The sequence below is a fragment of the Nicotiana tomentosiformis genome, chromosome 2, assembly GCF_000390325.3.
Source record: "Nicotiana tomentosiformis chromosome 2, ASM39032v3, whole genome shotgun sequence".
In the NCBI taxonomy this organism is placed as follows: Eukaryota; Viridiplantae; Streptophyta; class Magnoliopsida; order Solanales; family Solanaceae; genus Nicotiana; species Nicotiana tomentosiformis.
In genome coordinates this window covers 96,203,718-96,223,438 of record NC_090813.1, presented here as the reverse complement: position 1 = coordinate 96,223,438, position 19,721 = coordinate 96,203,718, and the positions used below count along the sequence as shown (strand labels likewise).

At 37.8% G+C, this 19,721-nt stretch overlaps 1 protein-coding gene across 5 annotated transcripts; it reads left to right on the top strand.

The window, feature by feature from the left end:
• The first annotated feature begins 128 nt into the window (after nucleotides 1–128).
• On the top strand, nucleotides 129–17,479 carry LOC104105842 (protein RST1). Of its 5 annotated transcripts, none has more exons than XM_009614254.4 (25): nucleotides 129–651; nucleotides 1,223–1,504; nucleotides 1,648–1,731; nucleotides 1,875–2,142; nucleotides 2,535–2,785; nucleotides 3,282–3,462; nucleotides 3,550–3,740; nucleotides 3,882–3,982; nucleotides 4,662–4,737; nucleotides 5,999–6,130; nucleotides 6,204–6,285; nucleotides 6,860–6,932; nucleotides 8,317–8,485; nucleotides 9,817–9,947; nucleotides 10,030–10,121; nucleotides 10,505–10,590; nucleotides 10,680–10,895; nucleotides 10,992–11,069; nucleotides 12,286–12,468; nucleotides 12,963–13,844; nucleotides 13,965–14,261; nucleotides 14,776–15,426; nucleotides 15,822–15,972; nucleotides 16,115–16,233; nucleotides 16,739–17,479. In XM_009614254.4, the coding sequence occupies exons 1-25, from the start codon at nucleotides 265–267 to the stop codon at nucleotides 17,168–17,170; spliced, it is 5,595 nt and encodes a 1,864-aa protein (XP_009612549.1). In that variant the 5' UTR covers nucleotides 129–264; the 3' UTR covers nucleotides 17,171–17,479. The 5 variants fall into 5 exon arrangements, with proteins under 5 accessions (XP_009612549.1, XP_009612545.1, XP_070051905.1 ...); XM_009614250.4 differs by having other exon boundaries at nucleotides 10,499–10,590; XM_009614271.4 differs by lacking the exon at nucleotides 129–651 and having other exon boundaries at nucleotides 1,413–1,504; nucleotides 1,688–1,731; nucleotides 10,499–10,590.
• The last annotated feature ends 2,242 nt before the right edge of the window (nucleotides 17,480–19,721 follow it).

Here is a 19,721-nt window from a genome sequence, read left to right as displayed (position 1 = left end):
GCAAAGGATTACCGTAAAATTAGAATATTTAATGTTTTTCGAGACAAATTTAAAGGGTAATTTATGTTTTTTTCCTAAATTAATGGATGTAACATATTATTTACAGCATTTCCTAATTACAACTCCACGCTGAGTTATTTGCAAAGAATTTATACCTCTACTGCTTTACTTACCCGCCAGACATCCTTCTCAATTTTCATTCTGCAAAATCTATGCTAGCACTGCACTTTCGCATGTTATACGAATCCTTTTACTTCGCCGAAAATGGACTCTTACACTCAACTGCTGGAGAAAATTCGAATCCCTCAACCATCACTTCAAAAATTCGCAGTCATCTCGATCTTCGAGAAGCTTCGATCGGCTCCGCCGCACTTGGACTCCGACTCTGGCCCTGGAACAGACGCTATTACTCAGTGCCTTCATTCCACCTCAGCTTCTGTCCTTGATCAATCCGTTCGAGAATTATGCCGCCTCGTCAGAGACTCCAAATTGGACATCTCTCGCGGGTTACTGGAGCTCCAGTCTGCTCTCGAAGGTTCAGATTCACGCTTCGTCAACCTTTTCGTCAAAGGCATAGGGTTTCTCGCTCGGTTAGGGTTCCAGAAGAACTCTTTGCGGTTTCTAGCTTCAGAGACTCATCCATTTGTCAAGGTAATTACCACATCAGCACGGCTTAATACAATGTGAACCTTTGCCGTTTTAATTTTTGAGTGTTCCGTCCGCGGTGCTAGGGCTAAGTTCAATTAATCGCAGAGCTTAGAATGGAATACTAATTGTGCTTGAGAATACATTTTACACACAATATAGGCACCTGGAGTACTAAACGGGATAGGTATTACTCATTCCGTCCCAATTAATGTCGTCGTTTTTGACTGGGTAATTTAGAAAGAAAAACAAGCTTTCGTCATCTAAATTAAGTCATAGATACATGTATGGTTATAAATCATTTTATTAAGTGTAAAATGAGAAGGTTAAAGTTAAATATTATTTCTAAATATAGAAATGTATCATTCTTTTTGGGACAAACTAAAAAAGAAATATCATATCATAAATTGGGACGGAAGTAGTTTGGTAACATGGCACATCAAACTCTGACTGAGCAAGAAACATATTTGTAAATTGTAACTTCGTGCCCATTCTGGCAGTTTTTGAGAAATTAGTGTCCGATGAGTTTATTGCTTTAAAAATCTCAAATCTGATGCGAATCAGTACGGCTGGGCAGGTTCTTTCTTGTCGCGTGGAGGTTCAGACGGAGCTAGTGCAACAAGTGATTATTTTTATAGTGCAGAGCAAACATTTGGGAATGGTGGAAGTTTGTGAATTCTTGGTACCTGTCTTGAATTATTCAATTGTTAGGATGCCCTCCTCTGTATCAGTTTCTTCATTTATAAGAAGTTTGATATCGTCATTAGCTGGACTTTGTTGTTCGATTCCCGGGGAGGCCATTCCTATTATTGAGCTCCTCATTGGGCGTTTGAAGTTCTTTCCACGCAATAATTCAGAAGTAAGTGTATTAATTTATTATGCAAAGTGTGTTGATTCCTTTTTATTCTCGGCACAGTATCTGTTCGTCTGATGGATGCTTGCTTTGTGGTAGAAGTTTTGCCATCAGTATTCAAGTGCTTAAGTCCTGCGGTTAATGTGCAGGATTTTACTAATATTTCACACTGCCTTGAATGCATTGTAGATGCATATGTGGTGGTCTTGCAACAATTGGTGGAAATGGGATCGGTATATTAACTGGTCTTTCCTTTTTCTTTACCATTTTTTGAATTTCATTGAATTTTTAATATAAATTTACATTTTATTACATCTTAAGATTTATATTGCGGTCTAGACTTACTAATTGCAAGTGTGATCATCAATGCTAGCAGCTGCTTCACGAAGCTCAGTTATGTGGTGTGGAGCTACTGGATGCTATGTTGTGTACGAATCCAAAGCACACGAGTTCAGTTGAGAACATTTTAGAAGTATCAAGGCGCATATTGATAGTGCAAAAAGATCTTGGTTTCGGTTATACTCCTGAATTATCAACCATTACGCTGTCCTTGTTTATGATACTTGTGCAGTCTGAACTTGAACACGAACAGTTCTTGGCGGTGAAACTTATCCTATTTCTGTTGAAGTGGAAAAATGAGAATGGTATGATTACTGGTATAAGTTGATTTTCCGGAAAAGGTTGGATATATATATATATATATATATATATATATATATATATATATATATATATATATATATATATATCCTGGATTTCCTGGATATATATATGCACAGTGTTACAATTGCCTTCCTTTATACATATTTGAGTAGTAAGGTGCTATTTCTTATCCTTGTAGCCTAGAAGATATCCCCTAAGTCTGTGCACTATCAATTGAATCTTTAAAGATGTGTAAAATAGTTCAAAAGGCAAAATAGTGAGTTTATGAACACATTCTCTTTTGAGAATATCCATAGGTTTTACTGTATAATACCTATCTGTGTTGCTTATTTTTCGCCACTAGCTAAATAAAATTGTTAAAATACTTTTGCAGAGCATGATGTCCAGAGAGATGCATATGATTTGAATGAAGAGCTCTTATTCATCTTCCCTGCTATCAGCCTTCTTTCTTCTCCGTCTAAAATAGTAAAACAAGCTGCAACCGATTTGCTTCATATTTTGGGAAAGCTTTCGAATAAGCTACTTATTGCACAAAAGACCGGACAGCCAAATGCAATGAAATTTCCTTCCATTAGTACACCTAAGTACATAGTCTTCAGACTCTTGCAGCACTTGTGGCTTCAGGTTTATTTCATTGTCTTGGACCTCAAAATTATATATTCTTTGTTAAAGTGTGTAAATTGTATTAGTTATGACACCTATACTTAGTAAGTGAAAGGGACATTGACATATGTGTTTCTTGTCAATTTTTACTAGATCATCTTACAAGACTTCCTCTAAGCAACCCCCACAAAAAAAAAAAAAAAAAAAAAATAAAAAATCAAACACTTAAAAAGACAAAAGAAGAAGGAAAAAGAATAAAGCTAATTTCACGCTTGAATTGCAAGAGGTAGAACTATATTCCATCAGTTTATTCCAATAACATTCTATGAGTAGCAATGATAGAGTGTTTAATGGATCAATCAAACTTTGCAACATTCTTGTCCTTATTTTTAAGCGTCGCATAGACTCAGTGATGTCAAGGGGCAAGTGAAGCATTTATTTACATATTATTTTTCGCTATTGCTGCTCCTATTGGAAGTATGTTAAGCACTTTCCCTCTAACGAGTGGTTTTTTCAGGACCTATCTCCATTATCTGGTTCTTTTTATCCAAATTATGTGCCTGGTCATGACACTTCCATTAAAGACAAGCACTATGTATCAAAAACTTGGAGCTCCTTGGTAACCGACCACATGCATCACATTATTGCAAGAAGAAAGTCCTTATCCATCTCACAGTCTCAGGAGATCTTTCCGACCAGTTAATTCCTCATAACCTCTTCCTGTTGAATTTAGGTTGCACTTGCAAATTTTGGTTAAAAATCTACAATATCTGTTGTATCCTCAGATATGCCCATGATACTCAGTGCTGTTGCCTGTGTCCTCCTCACGCATCAAACATATGGAAGCTCTTCTGTTGATATCTTGTCTAATAGCAGCAATGTGGATCCTAAACTTGGTGTCCCTTTGTTGCTGGTCATTCAGTTCTACAACCATATATTTTCCACGAACACAGGTGCTGATTGTCATGGAGTTTTGGTACGTCAAGATTTATTAGCCATATTTATTATCTTCTGGTGGATGACTTCTCATTACTTGGAAACTTCAAAAGGAGGTATCTTTTGCTTGGTTTTACTTTGGAGGACTGATGTTCACTTTTCTGGTTCAAAAATTGTGCAGCTAAAACTTCTGGAAATGCTACCGTTACTTGCGTCTCATCCTGCAATCATACCTCTCATTATTCAGACACTGTTGCCTATGCTTCAGAATGATAAGAAACCGTATGTTGACTATTACTCTCTTTTAATATCTGTTGTTTTTTATCAGGTGGATATATCTTATTGCCTATGGATTATGGATATGTTGCATTATTTGATCATTTCCTTTCAGCATATAAGTTGTCTTTCTCATGAAAAATGCTGTATGTAAATTGCTTATCATTACGTCAAACAGTTCATGTGGAAGATTGGCAACTAGCTATTTGCGTGAGAAATATATGAACTTTGATGGTCTTAGAGTTATGGTCAATTATCACTATGTTGTGCATTGCTTGCTTTTAAGGGTATAAAATGATTGGTTATGAAACTCATCAGTTATCTAGCTAATAGTTTTCTTTCCATGTACGTGACTATTGATAAGTAGGGTAACAGCTAGCTGCACCATCTTGACTTCTGCTACTCTTACTTTTTTACTGGTAGTTTATTCTTGAGTAAGTTGATTACATCACAACGTGATAGAGATAGGTTATGGCTCACATGCATACATTCCGTGCTTCTCCTGATCAAAGTTTATTTGCTATTTATAGCCTTTTATTACTTGAGCTGGTGATAATGATAGGATATTAGCATACGTGTTAATGATCTAAGGTTTCTGACAGTATACATACTACTGAATATAGGGGGATACGCTGTTCATAAGTTTATCTGATAATACTCTTGATGTATGTCTTTTGTCATATAGCGTTCTATTTGCCACTGCAATTCGTCTACTTTGCAAGACCTGGGAGCTCAATGACCGTGTCTTTGGGACCTTGCAGGCAAGATTACCAACCTTATAATCATTTCATAACTATCATTATTTGTGCTTCTTTCACTGCTTGCTCGTAATGAGCTTGTTATATGCACTAAACATGAGGAATTAAATTTAAGGGGAGTTCTGAACTGAATTTTTTTTACTTTCTCTCATCACATACTTGGCCTGTGAGACAAATGTCTTTGCCTCGAACAACTACACAGTAGCTTTAGACTGTTGATGAATAGATTGCATTCTAGGAGAGGATGATTTGCCCTTTAAGACAGTGTTTTATCCTGGTGCCTATGGTGCCACATTATGTGCTTAAAGTCTTAAATGTCCAGAATGTAACAAAAATATTTATTTAAAAGGGCAGCCCAGTGCACAAGGAATCCCGCTTTAACGCAGCACCCATGGAAGGGCCGCACCTCAAGGGTGTGATGTAGATAGCCTACCCTAATGCATTATGGAGACAACTTTACCATTGCTTCAAGGTTCCCCTTCTAAAAAGATTTATTTAGTATTTGTTCCCCCCCCCCCCCCCAAAAAAAAAAAAAAAACTAGCTATATAACTATCATCTTCTTGCTTTTTTTTTTTTCCAATGATTTGATACTTACATGGCCAAGTTAATTGTATGGTGTTAACTTTGTGTCATACTTGGTTATACCTGATAAAGAAGCTTTTTTCCTGAGGCCCCGATTTTCAATATATATTGCATTCTCTACCCTAGTCAGCTTTCATCTTTAATCTCTCTTTTTTAATAAGTAAAACATATCATACAGAAAGACTCCTAGCGCTGTGTACCCGAATGCAGGAAGTGATTGGAAAATCCCTAAAGATATAAGCCAGCTAACAGATGAACTTTTTTCCTCATTGCATTACAAATCCTCTACTAGACTGAGAGTTTCTATTGGTTTGGTCATAGTTTTCTTTTATCAAATTTTAGACAAAGTGACTTGGATGTATAGTCCAATCTTATAAAAAGGAATAGTTTTAGCAGCTTCTGTGGTATGACACCAGAAAATTATCGACTGGAATGAATATATCAGTCAAAGTTTTCTTTGATGATTGAAGAATAATTACATGTTACTTTGTGTTATCTGAATAAAAATTGATGAACCATGAACTATCTCGTAAAAAAATGATTCAAACTGAAGATAGGTAGATAAATTTGATGGGTAGTTCTGAAGTTATGTAATTTTTGAAGTTTCCATGTCAGTAGGTTAGATTACACTTATTATGTAGCACAGATAGTCATTGTTTTTCTTCTTCTGGTGAAAACTAGGGAGTACTACTTGCAGATAGATTTACTCGGTTTGCGTCTCAGAGAGATATCTGCATTAGTATGGCTGTTTCCATTTGTGATATCTGCAGAAGAAATCCTGATCGTGGAGTGGACCTTATTTTATCTATTGCGGTATGCTCTTCTAGTTAGATTATTTAGTACATTGTAATTCCAAGCTCCTTAATAATATTGTTTCAATTAACAGGCTTGTATCGAGCAACAAGATCCTTTAATTCAGTCTCTGGGTCTCCAAAGCCTTGGCCACCTCTGTGAAGCGGACGCCATTGGTAAACCTACAAATGCGTGCTATATCTTCAAATGTCAATTTCGTAAGAGATGTTGGTCATTTGACATAACCCCTCCAGATCCATCCTAGATGCGTTTGCAACTAAAAAAGATTGCCTTCTTTTTGAACTGGAAATTATACTTCCCCATGAAAAAGAAAATAGATTCTCTGGTTAACACAACGTCTCTAAGATTGTTATAATGCATCTAGTTTATGTGCTGGAAAAGATAGGTACTTTTTAGCAATTTTTGTTGTGTTGGAATGATAGATCTCATCAAAGATGCAGTGTTGACAGATCTAGGAAGAGACTGAATGCAGCTTTCCCTTAATATTTTCTTATTAGAATTTGGAGGATAACATGTGTTCTTCTGCTTCTTTATTGTCATTCCATTGCTTTCTTTTGAGAAAGTAAAAACCTTAGATGTGGTCAAGAGGTATTGATTGATTATCTATGTCCTTGCAACCTATAAAGTCTAGCGTGCTTTTTGACCCTCTTTCTTTTCACATACAATATCCTTTTCAAATTTCTCTTCTAGTTTTTGCGTGGACTCCAATTATGTCATGACTTGTTTCAGATTTTTATTCCGCCTGGGATGTGATTGCAAAGCATGTGCTAAACTACTCAGCAAGCGCCATGGTTGCTCACAGGCAAGTAAACGTTATCACACATTTAGTAAACCATGGAAAAGTGACTATCCAGAATCCATTTCCACTGATCAAATCTCAGAATGATAACTCTGATAATAAGTTTTGCTATATCTCCTGGAAATGAACAAGTTACTCAAATATTTGCTGTATAGTAGTTGTAAGTTTTCTCTGTGATTACTTGTACGATCACTCACAAATTTGAGTTTTCTTGTGTATAACTTGTCTAAAGTCCAAAGGTTTTAAGTTGAGTAGGACGAAAACAGAATACTTGGAGTACAAGTTCAGTGTTGGGACGTGTATGAAGCTGATGTGGAAGTGAAGCTTGATACACAAGTCATCCCCAAGAGAGAGAGTTTTAAATATCTTGGGTCTGTAATACAAGGTAATGGGGAGATTGACGAGGATGTTACTCATCGTATTGGAGCGGGGTGGATGAAATGGAGACTCGCATATGGTGTTTTGTGTGATAGGAATGTACCAAGTCTTAACGGCAAGTTCTACAGGGTGGTAGTTAGACCGGCTCTGTTGTATGGAGCCGAGTGTTGGCCAGTCAAGAAGTCTCATGTCCAGAAGATGAAAGTAGCGAAAATGAGGATGTTGAGATGGATGTGGGTATACCAGGAGAGATAAGATTAAGAATGAAGTTATTAGGGACAAGGTGGACGTGGCTTATGTGAAAGACAAGTTACGGGAATCAAGGTTGAGATGGTTCATGCATGTGAGAGGTTGACCATTGAGGGTCAGAGGAGGGGTAGATGAAGGCCTAAGAAGTACTGGGGAGAGGTGATTAGGCAGAACATGGCACTACGTCAGCTTACCGAGGACATGACCCTCGATAGGAAGATGTAGAGGTCGAGTATTAGGGTTGTGGGTTGAGAGGTAGTCGAGAGTTTTTCCTAGTCTCACCGGCAGTGTTAGTTTACTATTCCTAGTTCCTTGTTGGTACATGGTGTGTCATTCTTACCGGTAGTGTTCGCACTATTCTTGTATTTTTCTATTCCTAGATCTTTGCTATTACATGGCCATTTGCTTTCGTTGTCATATTACATTGATGTTGCTATTGTTTGTTTATTAATCCCTTTTCTGTTCTTGAGCCGAGGGTCTACCGGAAATAACCTCTCTACCCTCATAAGGTAGGGGTAAGGTCTGCGTACATACTACCCTCCCCACACCCCTCTTGTGGGATTTCACTGGGTTTGTTATTGTTGTTGTGTATAATTTGAAGGTGCATGTTTGAAAGTTCTGTTCATTTCTTTCTAGCTTCTGTCTTCCATTTTTCATCATTTACTCTATTAATGAGCATTGCATGTACTTATATACTCTCCACATTTATTGCCAAAATGAACAATCATTTCAAACTTTTTCGTTCTATCTCAATTGTCAGCCTCTGTCTTCTTTTGACATGGGGTGCATTGGATGCTCAAGCATACCCTGAAGCATCAGTAAATGTGTTGAAGATACTGTGGGATATTGGAACCTCCCAAGACTTCAGACAGGCTTCCTTATGGTCCAAAGCTCGGGCATCTGCCTTTGTGGCATTAGCCAGTTATGAGGTAGATCTCGTAATTGCCCTTGCTACGTACTCCAATATTCTAATAGACAAATCTCAAATGTGCATGGGCCCCTTGCTTTCATTGTGCTCTTGCCTGATAAAGAATCTTAGCATCTAACGGAAAATCTTTAATGAAATAGGCGAAGTAACCCAAAACATATATGAACCATTTTGGATGTCCTTGTATACTCAAATGTGCGGCGTTACATGTATCCAACAGTCTCCCGTATTTGTAACATTCTTTTGAGGTTCAAACTGGATTTGGATGCAGACTCGAGTATGAGAACAGTTTACCAAAGGTTAGCTTTGATATCATGTCACAGAATTTAAGCATCCAAATCTTGAAGGGCAGTTTGGTTACTTGTTTACTGGAAAAAATCCTATTCAAATTCCACATTAATTTTCGGCTGTTTTGTTGCCATTTTTGGTTTTAATACTAATACCTGTGTTAATTATGGAAAAATACCCGTATTATTTTATACCAAAATCAATGTGGAATAGTATAACGGAATATTAGCAATAAGAGCACACAAAGTTGCTGCCATGTGATCAGGAGGTCACGGGTTCAAGCCGTGGAAACAACCTCTTGCAGAAATGCAGGGTAAGACTGCGTATAATAGACCCTTGTGGTCTGGCCCTTCCCCGGACCCCGCGCATAGCGGGAGCTTAGTGCACCGGGCTGCTCTTTTTTTTTTACATTATGATAATAAAAGTAAATATTAAATTGGAGAAAGTAATGCAAATAGGTCAGAGATATTAGCGAAAAAAAATCTTTATCAAATATATAACCAAACAACAACAACAACAACCCAGTATAATCCCACTAGTGGGGTCTGGGGAGGGTAGTGTGAATGCAGACCTTACCCCTACCCTGGGTAGAGAGACTGTCTCCAATAGACCCTCGGCTCCTTCCCTCCCAGAACTCCCCACCTTGCTCTTGGGATGACTCGAACTCACAACCTCTTGGTTGGGAGTGGAGGGTGCTTACCACTAAAGCAACCCACTCTTGTCAAAACACTTGTTTTAACCAAGTATATAACCAAACACTTGTTTTAAATTATACTCTTTACAGCTAGATTTAATACGATTAACCAGACATCTAATAACAAATGGAGATAGTCCAGTTATTATCACCAAGCGATCCCTAAGGCTATAAATGAGTAGCTAAGCTCCTTAAAAACCACTTTGAATACTTCTTAATCAATATGGCAATCATGTTACTTTCCCAATGACTTACTGCAACTTGTGTCTCATGTGCTCAGTTCATGTGAGTTTTCTAGTTGATAACTCCCTTATCTCATAACTGTTATCCCAAAATCTGCATATCCTTAGGTAGAGCATCTCGAAAGAAGTATTCCAGATTTCAAGGAAAAAAATTTGGAGTTTCTTGTGTCCGAGACTGACCCTGAAGTGCTTACTGCCGTGGAAGGATTTGAAGTCAAAATTTTAACTTTTGAGCACATGTGAGACACAACGTAGTTATTTTCTTCTTGTTAGATTAAAAAATTTATCAAAGATGCCAAACTACTGCTTTTATTTTTGCAGCACCCGTCGAAGATCAGTAAAGCAGAAAAGGGTGTCTGCAAACAAAATTGAGAAGCTGTTAGATGTCTTCCCGCGTCTCATCTTTGCTTCAGGTACTGGCATACTGTTCCTCAATATGCCCAGTTATTTGCTCTGATGCTTGTCATCTGGCTTGCCATGAATCAAATATGCTTTTCTTGTTGGTGAGGTATTTTCCCCCTCACAGCACCTAGGTAGCATATTTTTATAACTAACTCTTTGTTTACAATATCCTTAATCGCATAGAAATGATCATTTGGCTCCTTGACTAAATGCAAATAAGTCTAACATGTAGCATCTGAAAGGGTCTATAGATATCTTGATAATGAAGTGAGCTTTATCCTGAAGATTTGGTGTGCGTTATAAATTGTGTCAAAGTAGAATGCAGATCATATTTTATTCACTCTTTGCATCCTTATTCAAATACCTTTTTTTACCTATGGCAATCAAGGAAAAGAAAGAAGAGAAAAAGAATTACCTGGTGCGGCTCTTTTTTGCCTTTCCTTCACAAAGAAAGATTCAAGGAAGGCAGGAGCAGCAGAGGTAAGATAACTGAAACATGGGATTGCTGATTTTGTTTCTTTGTGTTCTGCGAGTGCGAGGAATCTTCACGTGCATTATTTGATGCTCAGGACTTACAAGATGTACAAGCTAAATATGAGGCCTCACTGGTTGATATAGCAACATCTCTTCAACTATCAAGAAATATATTGATAGCAATTCTTTCTTTGCAATCATGGAAGCCCTTCATGCGGAGGTGGATGAGATCCCATATCTTGTTACTTGATGCTAAGTTGCAGACTGCTGTTCTGGACAAAGCTCCTAAAGCTGCTATGGAAATTCTGAAGGTACTTTTGTACTCTCTACTTGTTTATTGATGGTTTGTTGATTTTGGGATCATTTGTCAGTATCATAGAACTTCATGTCTGCATTTTATAATGCAGAGTATGATAGCAATTGCAGAGAGAATGCTCCCTCGATCTGCTGAGAATATCGCATTAGCTGTTGGAGCCCTTTGTTTGGTAATTGATTTCTCTCATTGCTTTTTACAACAATTCTACTCGAGGGTCTGATTTTGTTTTCAACTCATCGATTAGATAGTGTCTTTTGCTAAATAATTTCTTGAAAAGCAATGAAATAATTAAGTGGATTAATTTTCTTCATTAGATGGAAACAACTTTTTAGCCAAAGTCAAAGAGAAAGGAATATAAAAAGAGTTTTTTAGTGCAACAATTTTGATTTGATTTTCTGTATATGAATGGTTGAACGTGAATTAAGGGTATGTAAGTACAAAAGCGATGATACCCTTTCGCCCAGAATACCATTCTAAGTGGGAGCATATACTGCTTTACTTGTTACTATGCATTTCCTCTTGAATCCTTTAAGGCCTTGGTAATAGATCAGCCTGTTGGTCGATTGATCTAATCTGTGGTGTTAGATTTGATGTATGCTCTAAGAATGACGATTGAAGGCACCTCAGTAAGTATTTCTCATCATGAATTATTAAGTACTTCAATTAAATGCAATGTGAAGAGCAGCTTATCGTCTCACGCTTGATGGAAAGATAGCTGGGTATAGCTCATGAAGGAGCCAAAAATTCAGCTTATCATAAAAAAACTTGAATGTTTGGGAGATTGAAGTTTTGTGATAGAGGATGGATTAAAAGAGGTACAGACGAGGAAGACCGAGAGGAAGGGGGAGACAATGGTCACTGTTAGCCTGAGAGGAGATTTGTATTTACAGGGATTATCATTTAAAGGCAAGATACTAGCATCGCCTGAAATTGATTCTCATTGCGACTAAAATGTGATATGAGATCCCATCTACTCATAAGTGCATTTTACCCTGGCACAAGTATTCAGCTTGTGTATGTTAGGTAAGCAGATTAACTTACCATATACTGCCAAATATATGATAGAATGGAAAAACTAAAGATTGTGAGTAATACTTTCAAGCAAGCTATAATCCTGTCAAGGAAAAAAAAAGACTCCGTTTGTGAAATAGCTTGCTGTTAAAACCGGCATCACTAATCCTGAATATAAATCAATTTGATATGAACAAATTCCAGATAAGACCTTTTGTCAGGAGTTGTGCTGTACAGTAGTAGGAAGTCTGACATGGATTCCTTTTGTCTAAAATCAGTTCAGGGATTAATATTTTATTATTTTTTAGGCTGCTTGGTATTTGGAAAAGTATGCTTTAAAGTCCTGTATCTTTGACAGTATTTCTTTCTTCCAGGTGCTGCCCGCTTCTGCGCATGCTGTTAAAGCAACCGCCTCAAAATTTTTGCTGGATTGGTTGTCCCAACATGAACATGAGTATCGCCAGTGGTCAGCAGCAATCTCTCTTGGTGTGATATCAAGTTGCCTACACCTCACCGATCACAAGCAGAAATTTGAGAATATCAATGCACTGCTTGAGGTATGAAGTTGATTTGTTATTCACATTTGTTATTTTTCATACTCAGTGATCACAAACGGTTGGATTAGCCTTGTTGATCTCTTTATGGTAATCATTTTTTAGTTTATTGCCTATGACCTCTCAGACTAGTTTGCATTTGTTTGGAATCAAAATATTAGACATGCGTGCCTTTGTAGGTGTGGTACTTATCAATACTAGATTAGAGTGCTTATATTTGCTTGGTATCTGCATTTAAGGTCCGGTTGTTCCTTAATATGAAAAATATGGATATGCATTTTTTTCGAGGATAAGAGGTTTTCGGTTGAAATTAAATGTATCATTGTAGTCAATGGTAATTTTCTTGTTATGACGGTGGAAACTAGGATCTTTCTTGCAATTAGCAATGTTAATAATAATTGAATGGAACAGATTGAACATAATACTTGATTAAGCAGCAATGGAAGTTGTAGAAAAGTTAGATTGCCCAAAGCATGCTTTAAATGAGGTCATTTCAGGTTGCATCTGTGAGCAAAAGCACACTTGTGAAAGGAGCTTGTGGAGCTGGATTAGGTTTTTCTTGTCAAGCTCTTCTTGCCAGAGCTGATGCTGATGATAATGCTCACCTGGGCAAAGCGACATACAAGATAGAGGAAGCAGACTTGTTGAGAAAGATCATCAGGACCTTATCCCAGTTGATCTGTCAAGTCACACCTTCTTCAGCAGATGTTCTTGAAACTCTATCGCTATCTTTTCCTCTTGAATCAGATAATCTGAATTCAGAGATTTCTGGTTTTCTTGGTTCAACCAGCGAGAATTTAGAGGAAGACGTGTGGGGCATTGCAGGGCTTGTATTGGGTTTGGGTAATTGTATTGGTGCAATGTACAGAGCTGGGATTCATAATGCAGTTCTCAATGTAAAATCCTTACTTATTTCGTGGATTCCACACCCTACTGAAATTACCACTATGAGCAAAAATCACGAAATCTTATTATCTGTGGGCTCGTGTCTTTCTGTACCTATTGTAATTGCCATGTGTCAGAGGTTTGAACTTACTGATGATGCAGATATGGAATATCTATTGGGTTGCTATAAGGAACTTATCTCTAAGCTACTCTCTATTAAAAGATTTGACACCTTCCACCAGAGCTTATTGATGGCATCTTGTTTGGGGGCAGGAAGCCTTATCGGCGTGGTTTTGAATGAAGGGTTGCATTCTTTGAAAATTGAACACATTAAAGAATTGCTTTTGTTGTTCAGAAAAAGTTACTCTGACTCCAATCCTCCTCTTATTCATCTGGGTGCCATGCTTGGAGTTGTAAATGCATTAGGAGCAGGTGCAGGGACACTGATTGAACCCCACCCTTTGAGCTCATCACATGCTGCTTCTGATCAGAAGGTGAAAAACTTGGTTACATAAGCATACATATTTTTTCAAATGCTTAGGAAAGCTGTTGGAAAGCCAGATAGACCTGTATCGTTTCATCTCTTTATCTTATGATTTTTCTGTTGTCTGTAGGAATCTTCTTATATATCTAGTCCTTTAATTACAAATGCTGTTCTTGAGCCTGAGTTAACTTCACTAGTACAAGAGATATTCCTAGTTGCGCAAAATTCTGATGCTCATCAGTTACAGCAACATGCTGCATGGGCAATTTCTTTTCTTAGACAGCATTTGTGGTTCAAAGAACCTCAAAATGATGAAAGCACCGCAGAGAATGATTCTGCTGGATTGAAGACTGCCTTACATAGTTTTCCCGAGGACAGCACTGTCATGAAATTGTCTTTGTGGCTAATGCATCTGAACTATCTCGGGGTAAAATTCTTTTGGTTTTTACTTATTCAATAACAGTGTTATTATGTTTAAGCGGCATTCTTCCTGTGGAGTTCTGTAGGCATTTCTTGCATTATAGGTTATGAGATGCACACCTTATTTTTTTTTCCACCTTTCATATTTTCATTCTCTTTCTTAGTTGTTCGAGCTTCAACAGATTTGTCATTCTTCATTGGCCGCTTTATTTGAGCTTCCAATCAGCTCGTAAAACCTTGCAGTGAACTTGTCATTCTTCATTGGCCGCTTTATTTGAGCTTCCAATCAGCTCGTAAAACCTTGCAGTGAACTTGTTACTTTATCCCCCCCCCCCAAAAAAAAATAGCACAAAAGAGTAACACATCTGGGAAAGAGGATTCCTGTTCTCTTTTGCATTTGATGCTGTTCTCAGCCACTTTGTGATAATTCCCTTTTGCTCTGCTTTGCAAATTTTGGGGCTTGCCAATAACAGAAAGTGGCTATGTCATTGACCTTTTTCTCCTCTTCTGTTTGAGATTAGACAGATGCTGTTTCACATGTAAACACAGTTTCTAGTGTTCTGCGGTGTCTTTCACATGCTTCTAGGCTACCACCATTGGATTGGGGAGCAATCATCAGACGGTGCATGAGATATGAGGGTCAAGTTGCTGGCTTGTTGACGCAAGACATAAGTTTTGAGAGAGGAAATCTCAGGGGGGAATGCTTACTTTTCTCGTTATCACATGCTAAGCAATTTGATCCTCTCCCTAGCTTCCTTGATGAGCAATGTGACATCCCTCGGTTGAGGATGCTTGAGCCTCGTCTGCAATTCTTTGTGCTTTCACATTTGGCAGATCTACTTAAGATTTTCTCAGGTTCTCGGGTCGTGAAATTATTTGAAGACGTTGCTAACTTATTGTCAACGTCTACTTGTTCTGAGAGTTGTGACTCCTTAGAGAAAAGCTCATTTAGGATTTCGTGCTGGAGGGGACTTAAGCTGTGTTTGGATGAATCTTCTCATCATCCTCAAGAGTATAAATCTAGCATGGAAAAATGCATGGAGTTGCTCTTTACGTCACTGCCTTCAGCTCATACTGAAGGGCTATGTCAGGGTAAAATTCTTGAAGAATGGTGTGAAGCAATTAGATGTCTCGAGAAGGCTCAACAAGAATGGCTATTGGATCTTCTTAAGGTGTGGAATAGCATCTTCTCCTCCATTCTTCTCTTTTTCATATATCATTCTCTTGGAAGAGATTTTGGGTTGCCCAGGGATTTTTAGTAGTTCACTGAACTGAAAATGGCATCATTGAAAATCTGATATTGAATAATAATTGTTGGACCTGTTTGTATATCTTCTTTAGGGAAGTACTTGGTGATCAAGTATTATTAGTCACCATTCTATTTAAGAGATAATTCACTCTAAGCTACTCGTGGATGATAGACATTTTACATTAGTTGATTACTTAAGCGTGCCAATTACATTGGTATATCACTTGTTAGTTACAAAATTGTACTTTATTTTTTCCTTTAAAAATTGTTATAGAATTGTGCTAGTTCATTACCTATATGTTTCTCTGCTCCATGTAGGTTTCAGAGGTGAACGTCGCCGACACAGACTCTCTCTCGTTTGAAACTGTTAGAAAGGTTCAAGCAAAAGCAAGACTAGTTCAAAGTGGTTCCCTGCCATTGACAGTGCTTACAAAACTGAAAACTTATCTTTTGGACTGCAGATCTCAAGGTTAGACTCTATTAAGACTTTTGAAGATGATATGTGTAATAATTAGCAAATTGTATTCTTAGGACTTTCATTTATCAACATGTTAAGCGCATTATGCTAACTGCTTTGTGTAGTCTCTAAGTGCTCCAAGCTTTCTGCACAGATATCTGGGATGCTCTAACTGGAGTTTCAATAACTGTACAACATGCTGAAGGGAATGCCAAAAGACAATGGCTCATTGAGGCACTGGAAATTAGTTGTGTGACAAGATTTCCCTCCACGGTAAGATGATTTGCTTCATATTCATGCATAATATTGGCTCAACTTTCTTCCATGTTGTATACATATCCATGCTGCATTTTTCCCTTCTCCAAAAAAGAAAAAAGAAAGGAATGTCCGTGAACAATGTCTTGGTAATTGGTGGTTTTTGGTGAGCATAGGCTCTACTGTGAGCCAAAATATCTGTAAGGGGACTCCTTGTTGTAGATCAATTTATAGGCATGGTCAGATCCCAACATTAGAAATGCCATTTGGAGCTATAATATTAATTTGTTGAGGTAGACTCGGGCTATATTTCCAGGCCTTTGCCTCTTTCAGAATCTCTGCATCATGTTACATTCTCCTAGATCAGGTTCAACTCTGAGATTAGGTATCCCTACTCAAGTTACTTCCATAATCCGTTTTCTATGCCAGAACTGTTTCTACCGTTCCTGTTCTTGATGTAGTAGAAGCTGTTAGTTTCTATGTGTGCATAGCTAATGATTGCTTCTTCCCTGCTTTTCTATAGGCTCTGCAGTTCATCGGCCTGCTATGTGGCAGCTGCTGCGTATATAGGCCTGTGTTAATTGCGGACAGATTCACTGTTTTGAGCGACCTGCCAGTCACGCTCACATCCCTCCTCTCTGATAGCACGTGGATGGTAGTAGCAGATGCTGTTGTTTCTTGTTTGTGGAAGTCGACAGAGCGGATATATAAGTGGAACAAACAATTAAAAGGTGGTGGTGATTATTTGCTTTATACACAGCCCATTGACACGAGTGAAAATGATTTAGCCTGCTTTCTCCTACTAGTGATGCATCAAGCGTGTGTCTCTTTGAAAGACCACCTGCCTCTAGAGAAGCAGCTTCAACTTGCCAACATGGCGGTACCGTCAAATATTGATGCCCATGAGTTACACGCAAGGTTAAATTGCTATGTGAAGAGTCTACCTCTGCTTTGAGCCCTTGACTAATTCATTTCAATGGACGGCAAAGCAGTATGCGTCTCTGAACCTCAGTTTGCACTGTCATGAATATTCCAGAATAGGCGGCTAATGCTAAAATAGTAAGTGAGGTATAGTCATTGTCTGACCAATCGGCTCAAACATTAGAACTGCCCATACCCGCCCGTTCTTTTGCATGGAAATTGCTGCTTAGATGGAAAACAATATTTATGGATGTATGCAACTACTCTCGGATGATGTAATGAATTGAACAGTAATATTCCATGCGCTATTTGTGCGTTCAATACATGGAGAAGTTGTGAAAAAGCGTTTGAAAGCTTTATTACAAGAAATGAATTTTTTAGCTGTTTCTTATCCTTCCAAACAAGCAAGAAAATGCTTCGTATCTCCTTACATTTATTTTCCAACAGTTCTCTCAACAAATATGTTTCGATTGACTTAAATGATATCTCAAGGTCTGGGATATTGACACGATATGATCCTCCTATCATATCGAAAACTAATCACATAATCATCGTCGGTGAAGTTAGGTGGGGATAAACATCTAATGGGTTCAACAGATTGAGCCCCTTTATCGCCTCAATCCAATTTTAACAAGCTCTCCAATTTTATCACGTCTAGCAGGTTTGGCGAATTCAGTTGTCATGGTTAACACTCGACCAGAATAGCCAAACATGCCTTTCCTCTTTCTGTCTTTTGTGAATACAAAATGAGAATCTTAAGTAGTAGTAGTTCACAAAAATAATAATAGAGAGGCTGATAGATGCCAGCTACTACAACCACCACCCAGTGAGATCCCACAGGTGAGGTCTGGGGAGGGTAGTGTGTACGCAGACCTTACCCCTACTCCGGAGGAGTAGAGAAACTGTTTCCGGTGATAGATGCCAGCTACTAATTATCAAATATATACAAAAGAAAGCTCAATGCACAACTTCAGTCGGCATGAATGGTGATATAATACTATATGTAATTACCCAATATACAAGGAGGCACTAGATCAACCTTCTGCAACTGACATAGCTTCGTATATCTTTTTTCACAGTTTGTAGATAAAATGTTCCATCAAACAAGAAAATGTAAGCATTAGAAAAGGTCTCACGTCAATTATGACTAATATGAAACCCTTTTTTTTTTACTAACTATGTTCTATACGCAATCAAAGGCTTAGAGACATGGAAAAAAAATGTAAGCATTCATGGAAAAGGCCATAGGAACCCAAATTCTGGTAAAGCTGCAATGGCAACGTAAGAGTGGGAAGTCACTTGAAATAAATAAAACGCCAAAAATGACTAGCACTATCTCATCTGCATAGTTCTGTTTCCTTTTTTTTCTTTTTCAGAGCTGTAGTAAGTCCTAGACTCTGTCTTAGCATCCAGTTACTCTAATAGAATTCAGTACAGCTTAACCAACAGGACTGCTGGTTTACAATCAAAAAATTCCTCTTTACATTTGCAGATAATGTGAAAGCAAAATTGAAACTGAAATTTACCCAGATCATGATGTTCAAATCGATATTACGCGCCTCTACATCTAGCATTGGGTAGACCTCATTCAATAACTGTCCTAGCTCTACCATATCTTTTCTTTCATTTCTTCTGGAACAATAACAAAGACTTTTTTTAAAAAGTAACTCTTTATAACATTTCAAGGCAATCCTAAGTGCAGAAAGATACTATAAGCCACCTGGGAAACAAATACAAGCAAAAGACAGAAGTACTCTCATAAATCACCTGGGAAAAAAAATACAAACAACAGACATAAGTACACTCAGTGCACCTTACCTTAGTCTCTAGCATACTTTTTTAAAACTCTAAAACCAAAAAAGGGCATCTGAAAGCTAAGAAGATACTCAAACTGTATCATTTTTCTTCGTTGAAAAAAATCAAATTATCGTCAAAATCGACCACAATAGTTTAATAGCCCCCTCTGTCAAACTCGACGGTCTTCTTATAAGTTCCAGTCTTTTATAGATAGTAGACATTTATCTTCCACATGGGTGACCGTCACCGGAAAAAACAAACATGGGCTTCCCGCGAAGTACCACTGTATGTCTGTACTCGTTACATCGCCACTGGTGTTCGGACCACGATAAAATAATTTCATAAGCAGAAACAAAGAAAGCCGAGAAAAATCGAAGGACCCAGAGAGACTGAAAGAAGACAGAGGAATTGCAAAAGGCAAACAGCACTTTTTCATTACCTAAAAGGACTCTAAAGTGGCCCAATTTACGTTCAGCTAGGAAATAATGTAAAATAAACAGAGGGGTAAAACTGACCTTTTGAGCCGCAGCAAGACGACGAAGTCCTGCTTACTCCCGCTTCTGAATAGTAGGAACTAGTATTTAAGTACAATCCATCATGAGAAGAGTAAGAAAATGAAACAGTGCAAAATTTTGAGTTAAATTAGTTAAAACCTAACTCAATTAGTTATTCAAAAGTTACCGTAACATTTCAAAATTGATAACAAAAAAGAATTACTAGAAGCAATGGGATTGGAGTCATCTACCAGTGACCTGCAGGGCTGAAATCACATAAAAGATGTGGGAATA

What these genes read in the sequence shown, in the direction of transcription:
- LOC104105842 (XM_009614250.4), top strand. Translation starts at nt 265, where the DNA reads ATGGACTCTTACACTCAACTGCTGGAGAAAATTCGAATCCCTCAACCA. An exon ending in GTGTCTTTGGGACCTTGCAG is followed by an intron (nt 4,738 to 5,998) that starts GCAAGATTACCA and finishes GGTGAAAACTAG; the next exon opens with GGAGTACTACTTGCAGATAG. An exon ending in ACCTTATTTTATCTATTGCG is followed by an intron (nt 6,131 to 6,203) that starts GTATGCTCTTCT and finishes TTCAATTAACAG; the next exon opens with GCTTGTATCGAGCAACAAGA.